General features: G+C 70.4%; 5 protein-coding genes across 5 annotated transcripts; 3 read left to right on the top strand and 2 right to left on the bottom strand.

Moving 5' to 3' along the window:
* Positions 1-241: 241 nt before the first annotated feature.
* Positions 242-4,372, bottom strand: V1510DRAFT_404277 (PXA domain-containing protein; the record flags this gene model as incomplete). Its single annotated transcript, XM_066932227.1, has 1 exon — positions 242-4,372. One exon carries the CDS (start codon positions 4,370-4,372, stop codon positions 242-244), a length of 4,131 nt encoding a protein of 1,376 aa, XP_066787643.1.
* A 1,171-nt stretch (positions 4,373-5,543) lies between these two features.
* V1510DRAFT_404276 (uncharacterized protein) lies at positions 5,544-6,197 on the bottom strand (the record flags this gene model as incomplete). Its single annotated transcript, XM_066932226.1, has 1 exon — positions 5,544-6,197. The coding sequence occupies one exon, from the start codon at positions 6,195-6,197 to the stop codon at positions 5,544-5,546; it is 654 nt and encodes a 217-aa protein (XP_066787642.1).
* Positions 6,198-6,300: 103 nt separating this feature from the next.
* On the top strand, positions 6,301-8,669 carry V1510DRAFT_420600 (P-loop containing nucleoside triphosphate hydrolase protein). Its single transcript, XM_066934474.1, has one exon. The coding sequence runs from the start codon at positions 6,355-6,357 to the stop codon at positions 8,647-8,649; it is 2,295 nt and encodes a 764-aa protein (XP_066787641.1). The 5' UTR covers positions 6,301-6,354; the 3' UTR covers positions 8,650-8,669.
* Positions 8,670-11,545: 2,876 nt separating this feature from the next.
* On the top strand, positions 11,546-13,996 carry V1510DRAFT_368202 (uncharacterized protein; the record flags this gene model as incomplete). The annotated part of the gene is made up of 4 exons (XM_066931353.1): positions 11,546-11,863; positions 12,038-13,029; positions 13,360-13,570; positions 13,652-13,996. 4 exons carry the CDS (start codon positions 11,546-11,548, stop codon positions 13,994-13,996), a joined length of 1,866 nt encoding a protein of 621 aa, XP_066787640.1.
* A 450-nt stretch (positions 13,997-14,446) lies between these two features.
* V1510DRAFT_420596 (protein transport protein SEC13) lies at positions 14,447-15,627 on the top strand. Its single transcript, XM_066934473.1, has 4 exons — positions 14,447-14,501; positions 14,607-14,642; positions 14,701-14,816; positions 14,847-15,627. The coding sequence occupies exons 1-4, from the start codon at positions 14,499-14,501 to the stop codon at positions 15,595-15,597; spliced, it is 906 nt and encodes a 301-aa protein (XP_066787639.1). The 5' UTR covers positions 14,447-14,498; the 3' UTR covers positions 15,598-15,627.
* Positions 15,628-15,944: the final 317 nt, after the last annotated feature.

Below are 15,944 nucleotides of genomic sequence, written 5' to 3'. Positions count from 1 at the left end.
CGCGGCTGCCCGTAGTATCGTGGCGTATGGCCGGTGTGGCGCATGGCCGATGTGGCATATTGCCGCCGAGGGATATAGCCGCCGTGGCATGTAGCCGCAGATGTAGCCGCCGTGGCATATAGCCGCAGATGTAGCCGCCGTGGAATCTGGCCGTTGGCGTGAAGCCGCCCGCAGACCATGTATCGGATGGCACCATGTGCATGCAGCCTCCGCGTTGGAGCCGCTCGATATAGCCCACCGTCTACCGCGCCAGAATCTGCCCGCGCGCCTCCGGAAACAGCTCGCACAACAGCTCGTCCACAACGGACGCTATCAGGTGCACGTTCAGAATGCGGTTCTGCAGCATGGCAAACAGCCGCCGCGACGCGTGCCGCGCGCTACCCGAGCCCACGACCTTGGCCGCCATGTCCTGCAGCAGCGTGTTGAGCAGAAACGCGGCCTCGGTCTTCGTCTTGGCCACGTCTTTGGCCGATCGCGGCTTGGGCTGGTTGGCCGGGTCGTCGCGGTCGGGCCGCTGGCCACCTGGCCAAATCTTGTCGCGCACGGTCTGCAGCAGGGCTATCGCCGTCTCCTCCTCGGCCAGCAGATCGATCTGGTCGCGCACTTTGCGCTCAATCGTGCCGCCGAGAAGCTGCTGCAGCACGACCACAGACGCGCGGTCGCGCAGCCAGTTGTTGCCCTTATTGAGGTCGAAGATCTCCAGAAACAGGTCACAGATCGGCTTGATGAACGGCGCGGACGCGCCTGCGTCGGCCTCGAACGAGTTGAGTTCGGCCTGGACCTCGGCAATGGCCTTGCGCTCCGACTCGTCTGCCGGCTGCGCCGCGTCCGCCGACAGCCGCTGCTGCACCTGCAGCTGCTGCTGCTGCAGCAGCCGCTTGGTGAACACGGACGAGCCCACGTCCGGGCTGTTCTCGAACAGGCCGGTTGTGCGCAGCTGCTGCAGCGGCACCTGCACGGCCTTGCGGCCCTGCCGGGCGCGCTCGTCCGTGTCGTCAAAAGGCCCCGCCAGCCGCGACAGGCTCGACGAGCTAGTGTTGGCGGCCGAATCGCTGCCGCCGCTGGCGTGGCGCGAGCTGCGGCGGCTGCGGACCGAGTCTGCATCCGTCTGGCGTGACGGCGCGCGCGCCGACTCGGCCGGCGTCGACGGCGTCCGTGGCGTCCGCGGCGTCGAGCCAGCGCCGGGCAGAATGTTGGCGCCGTAGTCGAAGATGATGTTGCCAAAGATGTCCTCCATGCCGTCTGAGATGGACGACACCAGCTTGTTGGCGAGCTGCGAGCCGGCGCCGCGCAGGTCGCGACGCGGCGGCTGGTCGCCGAGATCGGCCGTCTTGGCCGACGACAGAAACGAGCGCAGCTCGCGCGAGCCACACACCTCGGGAATCGTGATCAGCGCCTTCAGGTACCGCTCAAGGCCGGCCTGACGCGCGTCGGCAAACGCGCGGCTCATTTTGAGCACGTTGACGCCCTTCTTGGGGAAGTCGAGCGTCTTGACGGCCGGGTACTTGCGCCGCAGGTGCTGGTGCAGCCGGTAGAACTCGCTGTACCGGCGAGTGACGATCCAGCCGGCGGTGACGGCCGAGTCGTAGCCCAGTCGCTGGACCTCGATCACGTACAGCGTGTAGTCGGTGCCGTTCTTGTCGGCGAGCGTGAGCGCCGACTGGATGCGCACGCGCGACCGCCCGTAGAGCGAGTTGTCGGTCTCCTGGACCATGTACTGCTGCCGCTGGAGCTCCTTCCGGCGGATCTCGCGCTCGACGCTGGCCTTGGACTTGCGCAGGATGCGCAGGTCGGCGACATTGTTGGTCAGCTCGGCCTTGTGCAGCAGCGACGTCAGCACGGCGTCCTGGCTCGTGAGCGTGTCGATGTCGGCCGAGATCTGCTGGATGGCCTCGGTCAGGCCGAGGTCGCCGGGGGCCGCGCGCTGGACCGAGTCGTGCACGTCCGCAAACGGTTCGGTGTCGGACCCGGACGAGAGCGACATCGAGTCGTCCGAGAAGTCGTGCGAGACCTCGTCGAAGAGCGCCGACTCGGACGGGAAGATGGACGAGCTGTCGTCGCCCCCGGTGCCGAACAGGTCCGACCGCAGCCGGCTGACGTGGCTGGCAGCGTCGTCCGAGAGGGCTGAGAGCGCTGAGGCGGCGGTAGTGGTCGGCGCGAGCGCCGGCAGGGATGCGACCGACGGCGACACCGACGCTGTAGACGCGCCGGACGCCGTGGACGTCCCAGACGGGACGACGGACGGCGCCACAGACGCCGCCGTCGACGCGGCCGTCGACGGGGCCACGGACGCTGCCGTCGACACGACGGACGCCGCCGTCGACGTCCGCGTGACCACCGACAGGCCGTCGGCGTCCAGCGTCGGCCGGCTCGAGTCGATCGAGGACCGCGGCGACGACGCCTGGACCGAGAACGTCTCGGAGCCGTCGTCGGGGCGGTGCATGATGTCGTCAAAGGCGGCCTGCACAGCCTTGACGACGTCGTCCTCGGGCTGGACGGCGGTCTGCAGGCCGTCGTCATCGGCGGCCACGCCGTCGTCCAGCACGCTGTCGTCCTCGAGCGAGTGGTAGTCCTCGACAGTGCCGCGGTCGGGCTCGGCGTCGGCCGACGTCAGGTACTTGAGGAAGATGTCCGACCGGCGGTAGCCGTCGAGGTCGGTCTCGAGCTGGCCGAGCGTGTGCTTCTGCGCGCGCAGAATGGCGTGGCGGGCGCGCCGGTACTCGTCCGGCGACGGGTTCTCGGTGGCCACAAACGCCTCGACGGCAGCCCGGTACTTGCGGGGCAGGCCCAGGACCGGGTCGCCAAAGTACGAGTGGAAGATCAGCCGGATGTCCTCGGCGTCGGCGTCGGTCCAGGTGGCCGCGGGCAGCTCGGCCGACGCCAGCGGCCGCTTCTCGTCGAGCGCGCGGTCGTCGTCGCTGTCGTCGGGCTCCGAGTCGTTGCCCTCCTCGAGCGGGTTCTTGAAGCCGTCGACGACGAGGTAGAACTGGATGAGGACGGTGCGGTGCTGGCGGTCCATGTACTCCATGAAGTACGACAGGCCCGAGGCCGACTGCAGGATCTGCTGGACCGAGTAGCGCTCGCGCGGGTCGTCGGCGGTAGCGGCCGCGTGGGCGAGCCGGGCGCGCGCGCGCTTGCTCGGCGTGAGCGACTCGCTGCTGAGCTCGAGGACCTTGACGTCGATGAGCCGCTTGGCGTTGCGCAGCCGGTTCACGTAGAGCGCGTCGGGCGCGTTGGTCTTGGTGGCCTTGCGGAGCTGCACGGCCAGGTCGTAGCGACACCGGCGGGCCTCGGACAGCAGCGTGCACCGGCGGATCGAGCGCACGTACCGCTCGTACGTGCGCTCGTCGGTGCGCGGCGTCAGGCGGATGGCGGCCGGCCCGCGCGCCTTGGCCGCGGCGGCCGGCTGCGCGTGCTTGTCGAGCGCGGCCCGCAGCCGCTGCACGGCCTTGCGGTCCTGCAGCGTGCGGCTGGCGTAGCCCTCGAGCAGCGAGTTCCACGTGTCGGGCTCCTCGAGCTCGGCCAGGACCGGCAGCAGCACGGCCGAGCCCACGAGCTCCTCGAGCAGGATCACGGTCGCGCGCGACTGCGCGTCCGCGTCCGGCAGCAGGTGCGGCACGACCGCAGCCACCACCTTGCGCACCCACGTCTTCTCGGCCAGCTTCGGGTCGGGCGACCGCAGCGCTGCCGCCGGGTGGAGCTCGCCGCCGTTGTACTTGGCCGCGAGCGCGATGTCCAGCTCGCGCGACTCGGTGAACTGGCGCGTGAGGTGCTTGCCGCGCAGCTCGGTCTCGGCGCGGCCAAAGTCCGACAGATGTTTGGTGAAGACGGGCACCAGCCGGCGCACAATCACGTCGGCCAGGTCCAGCTTGAGCACGCGCTCCAGCAGCTGGCCCACGACGTGCCGCAGCACCGCGTCGACCTCGGCCGGAAACGCGGCGTCCGCCGCAGCGCCGGCCTCGATGCTGCCGTACCACGACAGCACAAAGTCGCGCAGGACGTACTCGAGCACGAGGTCGAGCGAGCTCGAGACGACAAAGCTCGGCGGGTACAGCGGCGGCCGCGCCGCGCCGCGGCCCTGCAGCGCGGCAGCCTCGCTAGGCCACCGCGCCGGCGCCGCAAATGCGTACGCCGGAAAGCGCAGGCCGCGGTAGAGCACGCCCGGCCGCGGCACCTGGCCGGGCCGGCCGGCCGCCACCGCCGAGAACGGCTTGTAGACGTAGACGACGGCGAACAGCAGACCCACCAGCGTGCACCCGGACCCGATCGCAAACCACTGCACGATTAGCTTGAGCGGCCGCACCTGCGCGACCGCCCACACCGCCGCGAGGACGCCGGCGGCCGCGCTGGCGCGGCCGCGACTGATGTTCATTGCGCCGTCTGCTGCGCCCATAGACTGCTGTGGAGGTGGGACAACCCGCACGCTCTCGATTTTGCCCGGGCGAGGGTCTAGGGCCGTTTGGCCCAGCCTGATACCGCGCGGGGGACTGGCGAAGCTGGAGACGACGATCGCGATGATGTTTGGTAGAGGTGGTTCGCCGAGCCCTGGCCCGTGCCGTGGAGTCCGCGACGGGTCTGCGGGTGGCTGCGGGTGGGATGCGGGTGACTGCGGGTGACGCCGCATTGGGGCTCGCGCCGCGCGTATGTGGCGTGGGTCCATGCACTAGACTGCGGGTCGGCTGCACGCTACTGCTGGCTACTGCGACATGCATGCACAGTTGCGCGCGTAGCATGCGCGCGCCCGCGGGTCGGGTCGCGGTTCTACAGGGCTCCATGGCGCGCACGGACGGCGAAACAACAGTCACGCGGCCGCGCAGTGGCTGCGTGGCTGAGGGCGAGCCGTGGGACGGCAGCTCGCCTGGGGGTTGGCTCCCGGGCAGGATGGCCGCCTGCGGCCTGCCCTGGAGGGACTGGCCGCCGGGGACTCGTCCGCTGTGTGCCACAGGCTGCACGCCGCGTCTGCGAGCTGCCGGCGACGACTCCGGCTGCCCTCCGGGCTGACGTGCGGTTGGGGGCTGACGCGTCCCTGCCCGACGGGGAGCCACGCTTGACGGAGCCGCCGCTCGAGGCTCGTGACCGGGGTGCCTGGGATCTGAGCCGCACAGTATGCGGCTCGCCTGATCTCTCACGCCTCGGCGGTCGCGCAGCGCACACGCGGGGACTGTCGGGGTACCTGTAATTTGAGCAAGCCAACAGCTGGCAGGGAGCTCGGCCAATAGCAGACGCCGGTAGCTACGGCGGACGGCTGCGGCGGACGGCTGCGACGTGGTGTTACACGGACCACGCGCGCCGCACGACGTGCGGCTCGTGCGGCTCGGCGCTGCTCTGAACCGCGTAACCCGCGTCCGACGCCGCCAGCTGCGCCAGCAACATAGGCAGCTGCCAGCGCCCGCAGCCGCTGCCGGCGGCAAGCACTCTCGCCCGGCCCGCGTGGCAGGTCCTTTCGCGTAGACGTGTATTGTACAGTGTCCATATACAGGCGCGTTGGCGACGCGGATTGAGCCGTACGCGAGCAGCGCACGGCGCAGCCCGTCCAGCAGCACTCACAGCGCGGCGGCCAGGCGCTCGCGTGCACGACGCGCGCGGTCGATCAGGCCCGGCAGCCCGTCGGCGTCAAAGTCGACCTTGCGCGGGACCCAGGCGGCGGAGTCGTCCAGCGACCCGCGGCCGGCGGCCGTGACCTGCTCAAGAATGCGGCGGCCAACGGCCACAGCGCGCTCCGGGCTGGTGACCTTGATGGGTGTCCGGGGCGCGTCCGGCGGCGGGGACATGGGCGACAGCGGCGGAGAGGCCGGCACGGCCGGGTCGGACGCGTCGGCGAGCAGAACAATGGCCTCAGCGTCGGCCAGGACGTCGTCCGGCACGGCCGCATCCGGCGCCGCGTCGAGCAGCGCGCGAATCTCGGTCACGACAGCGGAAAACGCGTGGATCTCGGCGAGATGGCGGCGGACGGTGGTCTGTTTGGCGGCCACGGCCGGCGGAATGGTCAGCGGCGACGCAAAGTCGGCGTCCCAGTCGTCGGGGTCGGCCATGCCGGGGCTGGGCGCGCGCGCGGGCGGGCAGACGGGGGGCGGCAGACGAATGGACGTCGTGGCGGCGGCGGCGGCGGCGGCGTCGGCGGCTTCTGCGTCTGAGTCCGAGTCGGACCAGCGCAGGTCGTCGTCCGGCCGCGCGTCCGCCGGCCACAGGGCGGCCATGGCAGCGGGCGGCCTGGTCGGGATGGCGGCGGCGTCGGAGGCCCAGGCGATGGCGCGGGCGGGGGTCGGGGCGTGGGTGCGCGGCGGTCGAACGATCCCAGCAGGAACGTTGTGCGCCGCACGCAAATTTTTCCACGCAAGCTGCACCGACAACATCATGGCGCCGTCGATTGCGCAGCAGATCCGGGGCGCGTGCCCGAAGCTGGACCCGGTCGTGCAGGACTATGCGTCCGGGTACCTGTACCACCACGTGTCGACGCTGGACAGCGCGCTCGAGCGGTCGGTGGACGCCGGGGCGGACCTCCACAACGAGCTGCTGTTTGTGCGGCAGCTGCTTGTCGACGCCGGCGGCGATACCGAGGCCGTGCAGAAGCTGACGGCCGGGCTGTGGGAACAGTTCCAAGCAACCCTCCAGGCCAAGCTGGAGAAGGCGGGCGGCGCAGACCGGCAAGGGACGGTGCGCAAGCTGGAGCAGGCTATGGTGATCGGCGCCCAGCGCGGCGTGATCTCTTCGGTGGGCCTGTTCGGCACCGAGACGGACCTGGAGGCGGTCGGCGGGCGGCGGGTCGAGTCCAAGGTGGACAAGAAGAAGCTCGAGAAGGCGGAGCGCAAGATCGCGGCCAAGCTCGAGAAGCGGGCGATGAAGACGGTCGAGTACGAGGCGTCGCGGCTGCTGCGCGAGCGGCCCAAGGAGGACTACGACGAGTTCTACATGCAGGTCAACCCGCTGCTGCTGGGCAGCGCGGCGGCGGGCAAGTCCAAGGACATCAAGCTGGACAACATCGACCTCTACGTCGGGGCCGGCCAGCGGATCCTGTCGGACACGACGCTGACGCTGGCGCACGGCCACCGGTACGGTCTCATCGGCCAGAACGGTATCGGCAAGTCGACGCTGCTGCGGGCGCTGTCGCGGCGCGAGCTGGCGGTGCCGAAGCACATCACGATCCTGCACGTCGAGCAGGAGCTTGTCGGCGACGACACGCCGGCGCTGCAGGCCGTGCTCGACGCGGACGTTTGGCGCAAGCACCTGCTGCAGGAGCAGCACCGCATCCTGACCCGGCTGGCCGAGCTCGACAGCCTGCAGGCCGCGGCGGCCGAGCAGGGCGACCGCGGCGACGACGGCTCGGCCGGCACGCGCGCGCAGATCGAGACCGAGCGCGAGGAGCTCGACACGACGCTGGTCGAGGTGCACTCCAAGCTGAGCGAGATCGAGTCCGAGAAGGCCGAGCCGCGCGCGGCGTCGATCCTGGCCGGCCTGGGCTTCTCCAAGGAGGCCCAGCAGAACCCGACGAACTCGTTCTCGGGCGGCTGGCGGATGCGGCTGGCGCTGGCGCGCGCGCTGTTCTGCAAGCCCGACCTGCTGCTGCTCGACGAGCCGTCCAACATGCTGGACGTGCCGTCGATCACGTTCCTGTCGTACTACCTGCAGGGATACCCGGGCACGGTCCTGGTCGTCTCCCACGACCGCGCGTTCCTGAACGAGGTCGCCACCGACATCATCCACCAGCACTCGGAGCGGCTCGACTACTACCGGTCGTCCAACTTCGACGTGTTCTACGCGACCCGCGAGGAGCGCCGCAAGAACCAGCGCCGCGAGTACGAGACCCAGATGGCGTACCGCAAGCACCTGCAGACGTTCATCGACAAGTTCCGGTACAACGCGGCCAAGTCGTCCGAGGCGCAGTCGCGCATCAAGAAGCTCGAGAAGCTGCCCGTGCTCGAGCTGCCCGAGGAGGACGCCACGGTCACGTTCCGGTTCCCGGAGGTCGAGAAGATCTCGCCGCCGATCCTGCAGCTGCAGAACGTGTCCTTTGCGTACCCGGCGTCCAAGCGCCTGGTCCTGACCGGCGTCGACATGGACGTCCAGATGGACTCGCGCATCGCCCTCGTCGGCGCCAACGGCTCCGGCAAGACCACGCTGCTCAAGGTGCTCACGCAGGCCACCGAGCCCACGTCCGGCCTGGTGTCGCGCAACGGCCGCCTGCGCATCGGCTACTTTGCCCAGCACCACGTCGACGGCATGGACCTCAACCTGTCGGCCGTGGCCTGGATGACCAAGAACTGGCCGGGCAAGTCCGACGAGGAGTACCGCCGGCACCTGGGCGCCTTTGGCATCACCGGCACGCTCGGCCTGCAGAAGATGCAGCTGCTGTCCGGCGGCCAAAAGTCCCGCGTGGCCTTTGCGTGCCTCGGCCTGACCAACCCGCACATCCTCGTCCTCGACGAGCCGTCCAACCACCTCGACACGGCCGGCCTGGACGCGCTGGCGGACGCCGTCCGCAAGTTCGAGGGCGGCGTGCTCATGGTCTCGCACGACGTCACCCTCATCGACCGCACCATGGACCAGATCTGGGTCTGCGAGGACGGCGCGGTCAACAAGTTCCCGGGCACCATCCATGACTACAAGCGCGAGGTGCTCGCGCGGTCCGACGCTGTCGGCCTCATGCACTAGAAACACGACTCGTGCCCTGTTCCCCTCTCGTAGCCCCGCGGACGGCCACATGGCCGAACGGCCGAGCACGGCGGGCGGCCCCGCGCGGGCTTGCGCGTGCGCTGCACGGTTCGGCGTGATCCCGCACGATCCTGCGTAGTCGCGCGGCCCACGAGGCCGCCCATATCGCCCGTCCGGGAAGGTCTGCGCGCGCCTGGCCAAGGCCGCGCGCAGGGGCTCCGGGACGCCGTCCCCGCACGCCTGGCCGGCATCGGCGCCGGCCGTCAGACGCGGGTCCGGCGACTCGGCGCCGCTGCATGCCGCCTGCAAACGCCACCCGAGTCGCGGGTGGGCAAATCTCCGGCGCCGGTAGCCGACGAACCCTGGTACAGGCCGGCGGACGCCGTGGCTTGCCCGGCGGGTCGCGGCAGCTCTACGTGGTCCTCTGGCGGCGGCAGTGGCGGTAGCGACGGCGACACCGATCTGAGAATGTCGAGCCGCAGCGTAGGCCCAGCCGTACGTAATCTCTGTCGGACGCCGGCCAAGCACGTCACTATTAATGCTTGGCCGCCCACCAGCCGACACACCGATCGGGCTGTAGATCGCGGATCGCGCAGGCCGCCAAGGCGGACGCGCTAGCAGCGGCCGTGAACTAGCGACAAGCTAGCACTGGCACCGAACAGGCCACGCTGCCAGCAGGCGCAGTGCCGGCCGGGCCGAGCAGCGGGTCGCGAGAGGGCGAGCGGAGGCTCAGCGTAGTCTGCGTGGCAGCCGCGGATCTGCCGCCGGTGTGACTGCTTTGGTGCGGCTGGCCGGCGTACGGTGGCGGAGCAGCCGCGGAGGAGCCGCGAACGTGAGTCGGACGCGGCCACACTGCGGGCGATGTGATCTGGCGTGACCGCGGTGAGCGAGGGTGACCGGGGCGTGACCGGAACGTGACCGGGACGTGGCCGGGATGTGACCAGGACGTGATCGGCGTGACCGCAGCGCGAGGCGCGGCCGGCCGCGGCGCCGCAGCCGTCGCGCGGGGCACGACGGGCAAATGCGCGCTACTGCGGTATCATGCATGCACATGCGCGCTAATGCGTTCGGCTGCGGCCGCATGTACGGCGCGGGATTGCTGCAGGATCTTGAGCTGACACGCCGGGCGGCGGCTGCAACGCGACACGTAACGGTCCCGCTGTGCCTCGCTGCCCACCGCTGCGCGTCGTTCTGCGGCTCTGCGACCGCTCTAGCAGCTGGAGGTGCGTCCGCTCAGCGTGGGCGCGGATCGGACGGGGACCCGTCCAGCGCCCGGCCACGGCGGCGGGCAGGCGCCGCCCGTGGCGGCCGGCGGCTGTTCCGCGGCGCTGCGGCGCGGCCGTCCGGTCGCGGCTCCACGCGGATCCGGCCCACGCGCCCGGCCCGACAACCCTAGACACCACAGCGGGCACGTTGGTGCGCCCGCGCCGGCCTACCGAACAGGGCGCGAGACCACGTGGCGATCTGCGGCCGGTCTCGGGCGATCCTCGCGGGGAGTCGCCTGCGCAAACCTGAAACGCTGCCGTTGGTCCCAGCAGCCCAGGTGGGTAGGCAGGTCCGGCCACGCGCTCTCCACAACAGGCAGCACGGTGCCAGGAGTCGTGGGCGATGGGCTCAGCCGCGGGCGCGCGCAGGCGGCCGAACTTTGCTCCTGGCCGTTGCGGTCGCCACCGGAAGCGAGCCGGGTGCGGCAGGTTGGCGCTGCGCGCGGCTGCCGCAACCACCTGCCGCTCGCGGCCTGGCAGGCGAGCCACGGTGATTGAGCCATCGCTAGCGCGGGAGATACCCGGCCGCGGTGGGCCTGACAGCCGGGCTAGGGCGGCGCGCCGCACGACGTGCGGCGCGCCGCCGCGCGTGACTCGACCTGCCGTCCGCGGCGTGGCGCGCGGCACGGTCGCACACTCCTGCCCGACCGGGTGTGGCGCAGGCGTCCGCGCGCCCTGCGCTAGCCGTATCCGCGCACGCGCCCGGCACTCCACGCCAGGCCAGGGTCCGCCGCGCCGGGCAGCGTAGGGGCCGGCCGCGGCCGGGAGGGCGCGCGGGCGCCCGCGGCGGGCCGGCGGCGGCGAGCGGCGGGCGGAGCAGGGCCTGCACAGCCCTTCGCGCGCGCCCGCGGCGCGTGGCGCCGGGCTGGTGCGCCTCGCGCCGCGGCTGGCAGCCGGGGGACCGGGCGGCGACCCAGAGCGGTGGTAAGTTACCCGGGTCGGAGCTACGCCCAAAAGCGCAGCTCGATGCCCCGAGACAAATCTTAAGGATGCCGTCTCCGCGACTCACGCCGTCCAGCACTGCTTTCTCCACTTCTGATAAAGCACGGAAGAGCGCGACGTGGGCGCCGACTATATAACCGTCGGTCACCTTCTCTGGCATCGCAGACACACGGCGCGCGAGCTTGCCGTGTACGAGGTGGGTAGTGCGGCGCTGCGGTGCGGCTGCTGTGGCTGGCGCCGCGACCCAGCCGCCTGGGTCGCCGCCCGTCCGCGGGCTCAGCTGACGTTCAGATTCCAGAACCCCCGACCGCGTTCGGCCCTGCGGCCTGTTCCGGACCGCGCCCGTCTATGCTCGGGGCGCGAGTTTGCAGCCGTTCGTGTCTGTGTCCGGGCCTGGTCCGCGAAAGCTCGCCTCTCCTGGCCGCGCATCTGCGCTGCGGTCTGCCAGCATAGGCCGTCCACCCCCCGCCCGCGCCCGCGGGCCCCCGCGAGTGGCAGGTAAGTGAAGGTGGCGGTGTGGCGCGTGGCGCAGCCGGAATCGCCGCGACGGCCGACCGGCAGCGCCCGCGGCGGCGGCCGCTGCCGCCGCTGCGGCTGGCGGTGGCCGTCGTCGCGCGCGCACCTGCAAACACCCTCCCGGTCCCCGCGACCGCCCGCGTGCACCCGCTGACGCTGCAGACGTCGTCCAGATGCTCGAGGCGCTGCCCGCGGAGCTGAGCGCCGAGGTGCTCACGCACGTACCTCTGCCGGACGTGCTCGAGTTCTCGACAACATGCCGCAAGGCGCGGCAGTTTGTGCTCGACAACGAGCTGCTCTGGCGGCACTTCTTTGGCGAGTTCTTTGACCCGGTCCTGGTACCGACGGCGGGCGACGCGCTCGTGGACGCGCTGCCGGCGACCCGGCCGGCGACGTACCACTTCAGCACGCGACCGGACGCGCCCGGCAGCGCGCCGCTGCGGCACGGCGGCCCGGCCGCGACGGACGCTGCCGCAGACGCGGCGGCGGCTGTGGCGGCGGCGGCCGCGCGCGCCACACCACCCGCCACCCCGACGTCACACAGCGCCACCACCGCCACAGCGCGCGCCACACCGCCGCCGGAAACAGCCCGCAAGCGGCCGCGCACGCGCGCCGGCCGGCCGCCCGCGGCCGACTACGACGACGACTACGACTGTTTCGACGAGTACTACTTCAAGAAGCGGCTCGCCGTCGGGTCGGTGTTCGCCGAGCTCAAGCTGCGGGTCGAGCTCGTCATGCACAACGGCCCCCGCGCGCGTGCGCAGTTCGCCACCGCGGCGTACCGGCTCGCCGTGCGCGAGCAGGTGGTCGACGTGGCGCTGGCCATGCTGCGCGAGCACGTGCACAAGAACTTTGACCTGCTCTCGCGGTCCCAGCTGGTCTCGGCCGTGCTCTTCAACCAGTTCCTGCCGGGGACGCTGCCGAGCGTGGACGTCGAGCAGGCGCCGTCGCCGACGCTCAGCGGCGGCGGCCCGCGCGCGTACGTCCTCGTGCAGAAGATCAACCTGCTGCGGCTGATCTTCGCCCAGCGGCTCTCGCACTGTCCGGTGCCGATGCCGCTCGTCGACATCCAAAAGGCCGTCTACGACTCGAGCCGCTACCCGCTCTTCACCAACACGCCCTACGACAGCCCAGACCTGTCGGACAGTTCCGCGGCGCCGCCGGCCGGCGCCGCGGACGGCCGGACGCGCGGTGACGCGGCCGAGCCGGTCGCGCCGGCCGCGCCGGCGCTGTCAGACTCGGCCTTTGTCGACCCAGACGCGCTGTTTGACCCGCACCTGCGCCCGCGCTTCGACACGCTTTTTGCGCTCATGAACTTCTTCGTGCACTACTTCGAGCGCTCGTCGCGGATCCGCGACGGCCTGCTGCCGTTCTTCAACACGGTGCCCGAGCCGCACGACATGGACTTTCGGTCGCGGTTCTCGCCGCAGTCGTCGCTGCCCGAGTTCGACTTCCCCAAGGACTGGACCGGCATCTACGCGTACCTGACGTTCTGGGACTTTGATCTGCTGCAGCGCAGCATCCAGCTGGACCCGGCGCGGAGCCAGAACGCTAGCAGGGACGCGTTTGCGGCGGCCGCGCAGGCGGCCGCGGCGGCCGCGGCCGCCGCGCGCTCGACCAACCCGCCCAGTTCTGGCTCGTTCGGCGAGCTCGCGCCGTCGGCCGCCTGCGCCGACGACGTTGGCTCGCAGGCCGCGTTTGACTATTCGCCCGCGGTCAGCAACTACACGTGCGACTACTGCGCGGAAGGCACATGCGACGCCGACAAGTCGACGGCGGGCTCTCCCGGCCCCAGCGCCGGCATGCAGTCGCGGTCGCGGTCGCTGTCACCGCCGCCGGCGGTCAGCAGCCGGCCGGTGTCGTCCGACGGCCCCGACGCCGGCAACCTGCCAGACGATCCACGGCTCGACTTTATGTACATGGGCGTCGGGCCGATGCACTCGAGCGTCAACCGGCGCGTGGACGACTCACCGGTCTCGACCGCGAGCGGCTCGTTTGGCGTTCCGTCGCTGGCGTCGCCGCCGTCGACGGCCACGCAGCCGTCGTCGCACGCGGCCACCCGCGGGCCGTACCACCAGGCCGCCATCTCGACGCTCAGCCAGATGGGCTCGCTGGCGGCCGCGCCGGCGGTCATGTTCGAGAATGGCCTGCAGGCCGGCCACGGCAACACGCACCTGTCGGTCGCACCGGTACACAACGTCCTGCCGCCGCAGCTGCAGGCCCTCGCGAGCGACTCTGTCCCGGGTCCGGTCCGGCTGCTGCATCCCATCAACGTCAAGGACCAGTTCGACGGCTTTCAGGTCATGGAGACTTCTCTCCCCACCGTCAACGGCCCCGTGTCGTTCTCTGGCCGTGGTCGTGACCGTTTCGACTACACGACCAACATCATTGTTTCGCCCCTCAAACCCGTGTTTGGCCTGCCTGGTCTTGCGCGGGTCAGCATGCGCAAGGAGTACGTGCGCAGCGAGGCCTCGGCAGACGAGGACGACGAGGTCATCTGGGAATACAACGGCATATACGTGCCCGGGCCCAAGATCATCCTTGGCCGCTGGCGCGACGGCTCCGAGCAGGACGGCGTTCGTGCAGTCGAAGGACCGTTTGTGTTCTTCGCTGACGAGCTCTAGCCACCCTCATCATTCTCCGCACTCCCCATCCTCGACCCGTCCCGTCAGACGCGGTCCATGAGCTCCGGCTCTTTGTACAGGCTGTTAATATACTGGTTATGGTAAAGAGTGTAGTGAGCCGCACGCTGTGCGGCGCGGCGGCGCCCTCAGAGCGCCCCTGCGGCTATATGTGGCCGCGGCGGCGACTCGGTCTGCGGCTATATGCGGCTATATGCGGCTACATGGCCTGCACCCGCCTGGGTCGACATCGCTGTTTTCACGCAGGCGTAGAGCTTTCTGTGCATGCAGAACAGCACCTCGATGCAGCTGCCGCCGGAGGATCGCCCATAGCCGCAGCGTCGGCGCCAAGGCGGCATATAGCCGCAGGGCATGGGGCGACCCACGCGAGCCGCACACTGCGCGGCACCAGGTACCGCCGGGTAACTGCGAAACACTACCACCACGTTTCCGCATCACCACGGTCTCCTGTTTTCAACCCACTCTCTCGACGGCGTCCTCCATCATGGTGAGTAATTGAACCAGGCCGCTCGGTACCGGACCGGTCCGGCGATGCGCGCTGCCCGGCGGCGGATTGGACCCTGGCGGTGGCGGGGCAGACGCTGACGTGCAGGTGACCAATATTTCGAACATCCACGATGACATGATCGTAAGTAGCACCAGGCGGCGGGCACGGGCCCGCGGGCACGGCCGCGGCTGACCAGCAGCACGATGCGATCCTGGACTACTACGGCAAGCGTCTCGCGACGTGCTCGTCCGACAAAACGATCAAGCTGTTCGACATCGAGGGCGAGTCGTACCGGCACATCACAACGCTCAAGGGGTAAGTGGCGTGCGGGCGCGCTGACGGCAGGCACGAGGGCCCGGTGTGGAGCCTGGCGTTTGCGCACCCCAAGTACGGCACAATCCTGGCCTCGGCCTCGTTCGACGGCACGGTGCTGATCTGGCGGCCCGTGGCGTCGGTGTCGGTCGCGGCGTCGCCGGCCAACTGGGAGATCATCGCGCGGCACACGGCGCACACGGCCTCGGTGAACTCGATCGAGTTCTCGCCGCCGGAGTACGGCGCGATGCTGGTGTGCGGCTCGTCCGACGGCAGCGTGTCGGTGGTCGAGTTCAAGGACGACGGCTCGACGGACGCCATCATCATGTCGGCGCACGCCGGCGGCGTCAACGCGGTCGTGTGGGCGCCGCACGAGGTCACGCCCACCGGCGTCTCGGGCCCGGCCGCGCGCCGGTTCGCCTCGGCCGGCGTCGACGGCGTCATCCGCGTCTGGGTCTACGACACCGCCGCCAACACCTACGCCGAGGAGGCCACGCTCCGCGGCCACACGGACTGGATCCGCGACCTGGCGTTTGCGCCCTCCGTTGTGTCGTCCCGCGTGTACCTGGCGTCCGCCGGTCAGGACGGCAAGGTCCTTGTCCACGTCCGCGACGGCTCGTTCGAGTGGACGGCCAAGACCATCGACATCGGCGACGTCGTCTGGCGTGTCTCCTGGTCCCTGTCGGGCAACGTGCTGGCCATCAGCGCCGGCGAGGACAAGGTCCTGCTTTACAAGGAGACCCGCGATGGCGACTGGGAGGCCTGCGGCGACGTCGCTCAGTAGGCATATGTATACGAGTAAGCATTCTCTAAATTGCCGCGGTGTAGGCCGCCGACCGGGCAAGACCGGAGCGAGGTGGAGGCCCGGGCGATGCGTCGGCTCTCCGGGCGACACGCCAGCACACCGGACGACGTGCCGACCTCTGTGCGGCTATATGCGGCTATATGGACCACCGCTTCGGCGGCCACTCGTAGGCTGGGCGGAGCGGGCACCGCCAGCCCCCGGCAGCGACCTCGCCGGGGACGACTGCGCTCCGGCAGAGGTCCCGGCGGGCGCCCTCCTGTCGTGTGGGCTGCCACCCTCGACGGAACCGCCACCGGAGGCTCGTTCGTGGGCCCGTCCGCTGCACC

This window comes from Dipodascopsis tothii, assembly GCF_038497935.1.
Source record: "Dipodascopsis tothii strain CBS 759.85 unplaced genomic scaffold V1510scaffold_26, whole genome shotgun sequence".
NCBI classification, from domain to species: Eukaryota; Fungi; Ascomycota; class Lipomycetes; order Lipomycetales; family Lipomycetaceae; genus Neoaidaea; species Neoaidaea tothii.
Note: the sequence above shows the minus strand (reverse complement) of the source record. Positions and strands in the feature narration are given on the sequence as shown.

Excerpts from the sequence above, each read along its gene's own strand:
- V1510DRAFT_420600 (XM_066934474.1), top strand. The coding sequence starts at position 6,355 with ATGGCGCCGTCGATTGCGCAGCAGATCCGGGGCGCGTGCCCGAAGCTG.
- V1510DRAFT_420596 (XM_066934473.1), top strand. Across the intron at positions 14,643-14,700 it reads ACATCCACGATGACATGATC|CACGATGCGATCCTGGACTA; the intron begins GTAAGTAGCACC and ends GCTGACCAGCAG. Across the intron at positions 14,817-14,846 it reads CACATCACAACGCTCAAGGG|GCACGAGGGCCCGGTGTGGA; the intron begins GTAAGTGGCGTG and ends CGCTGACGGCAG.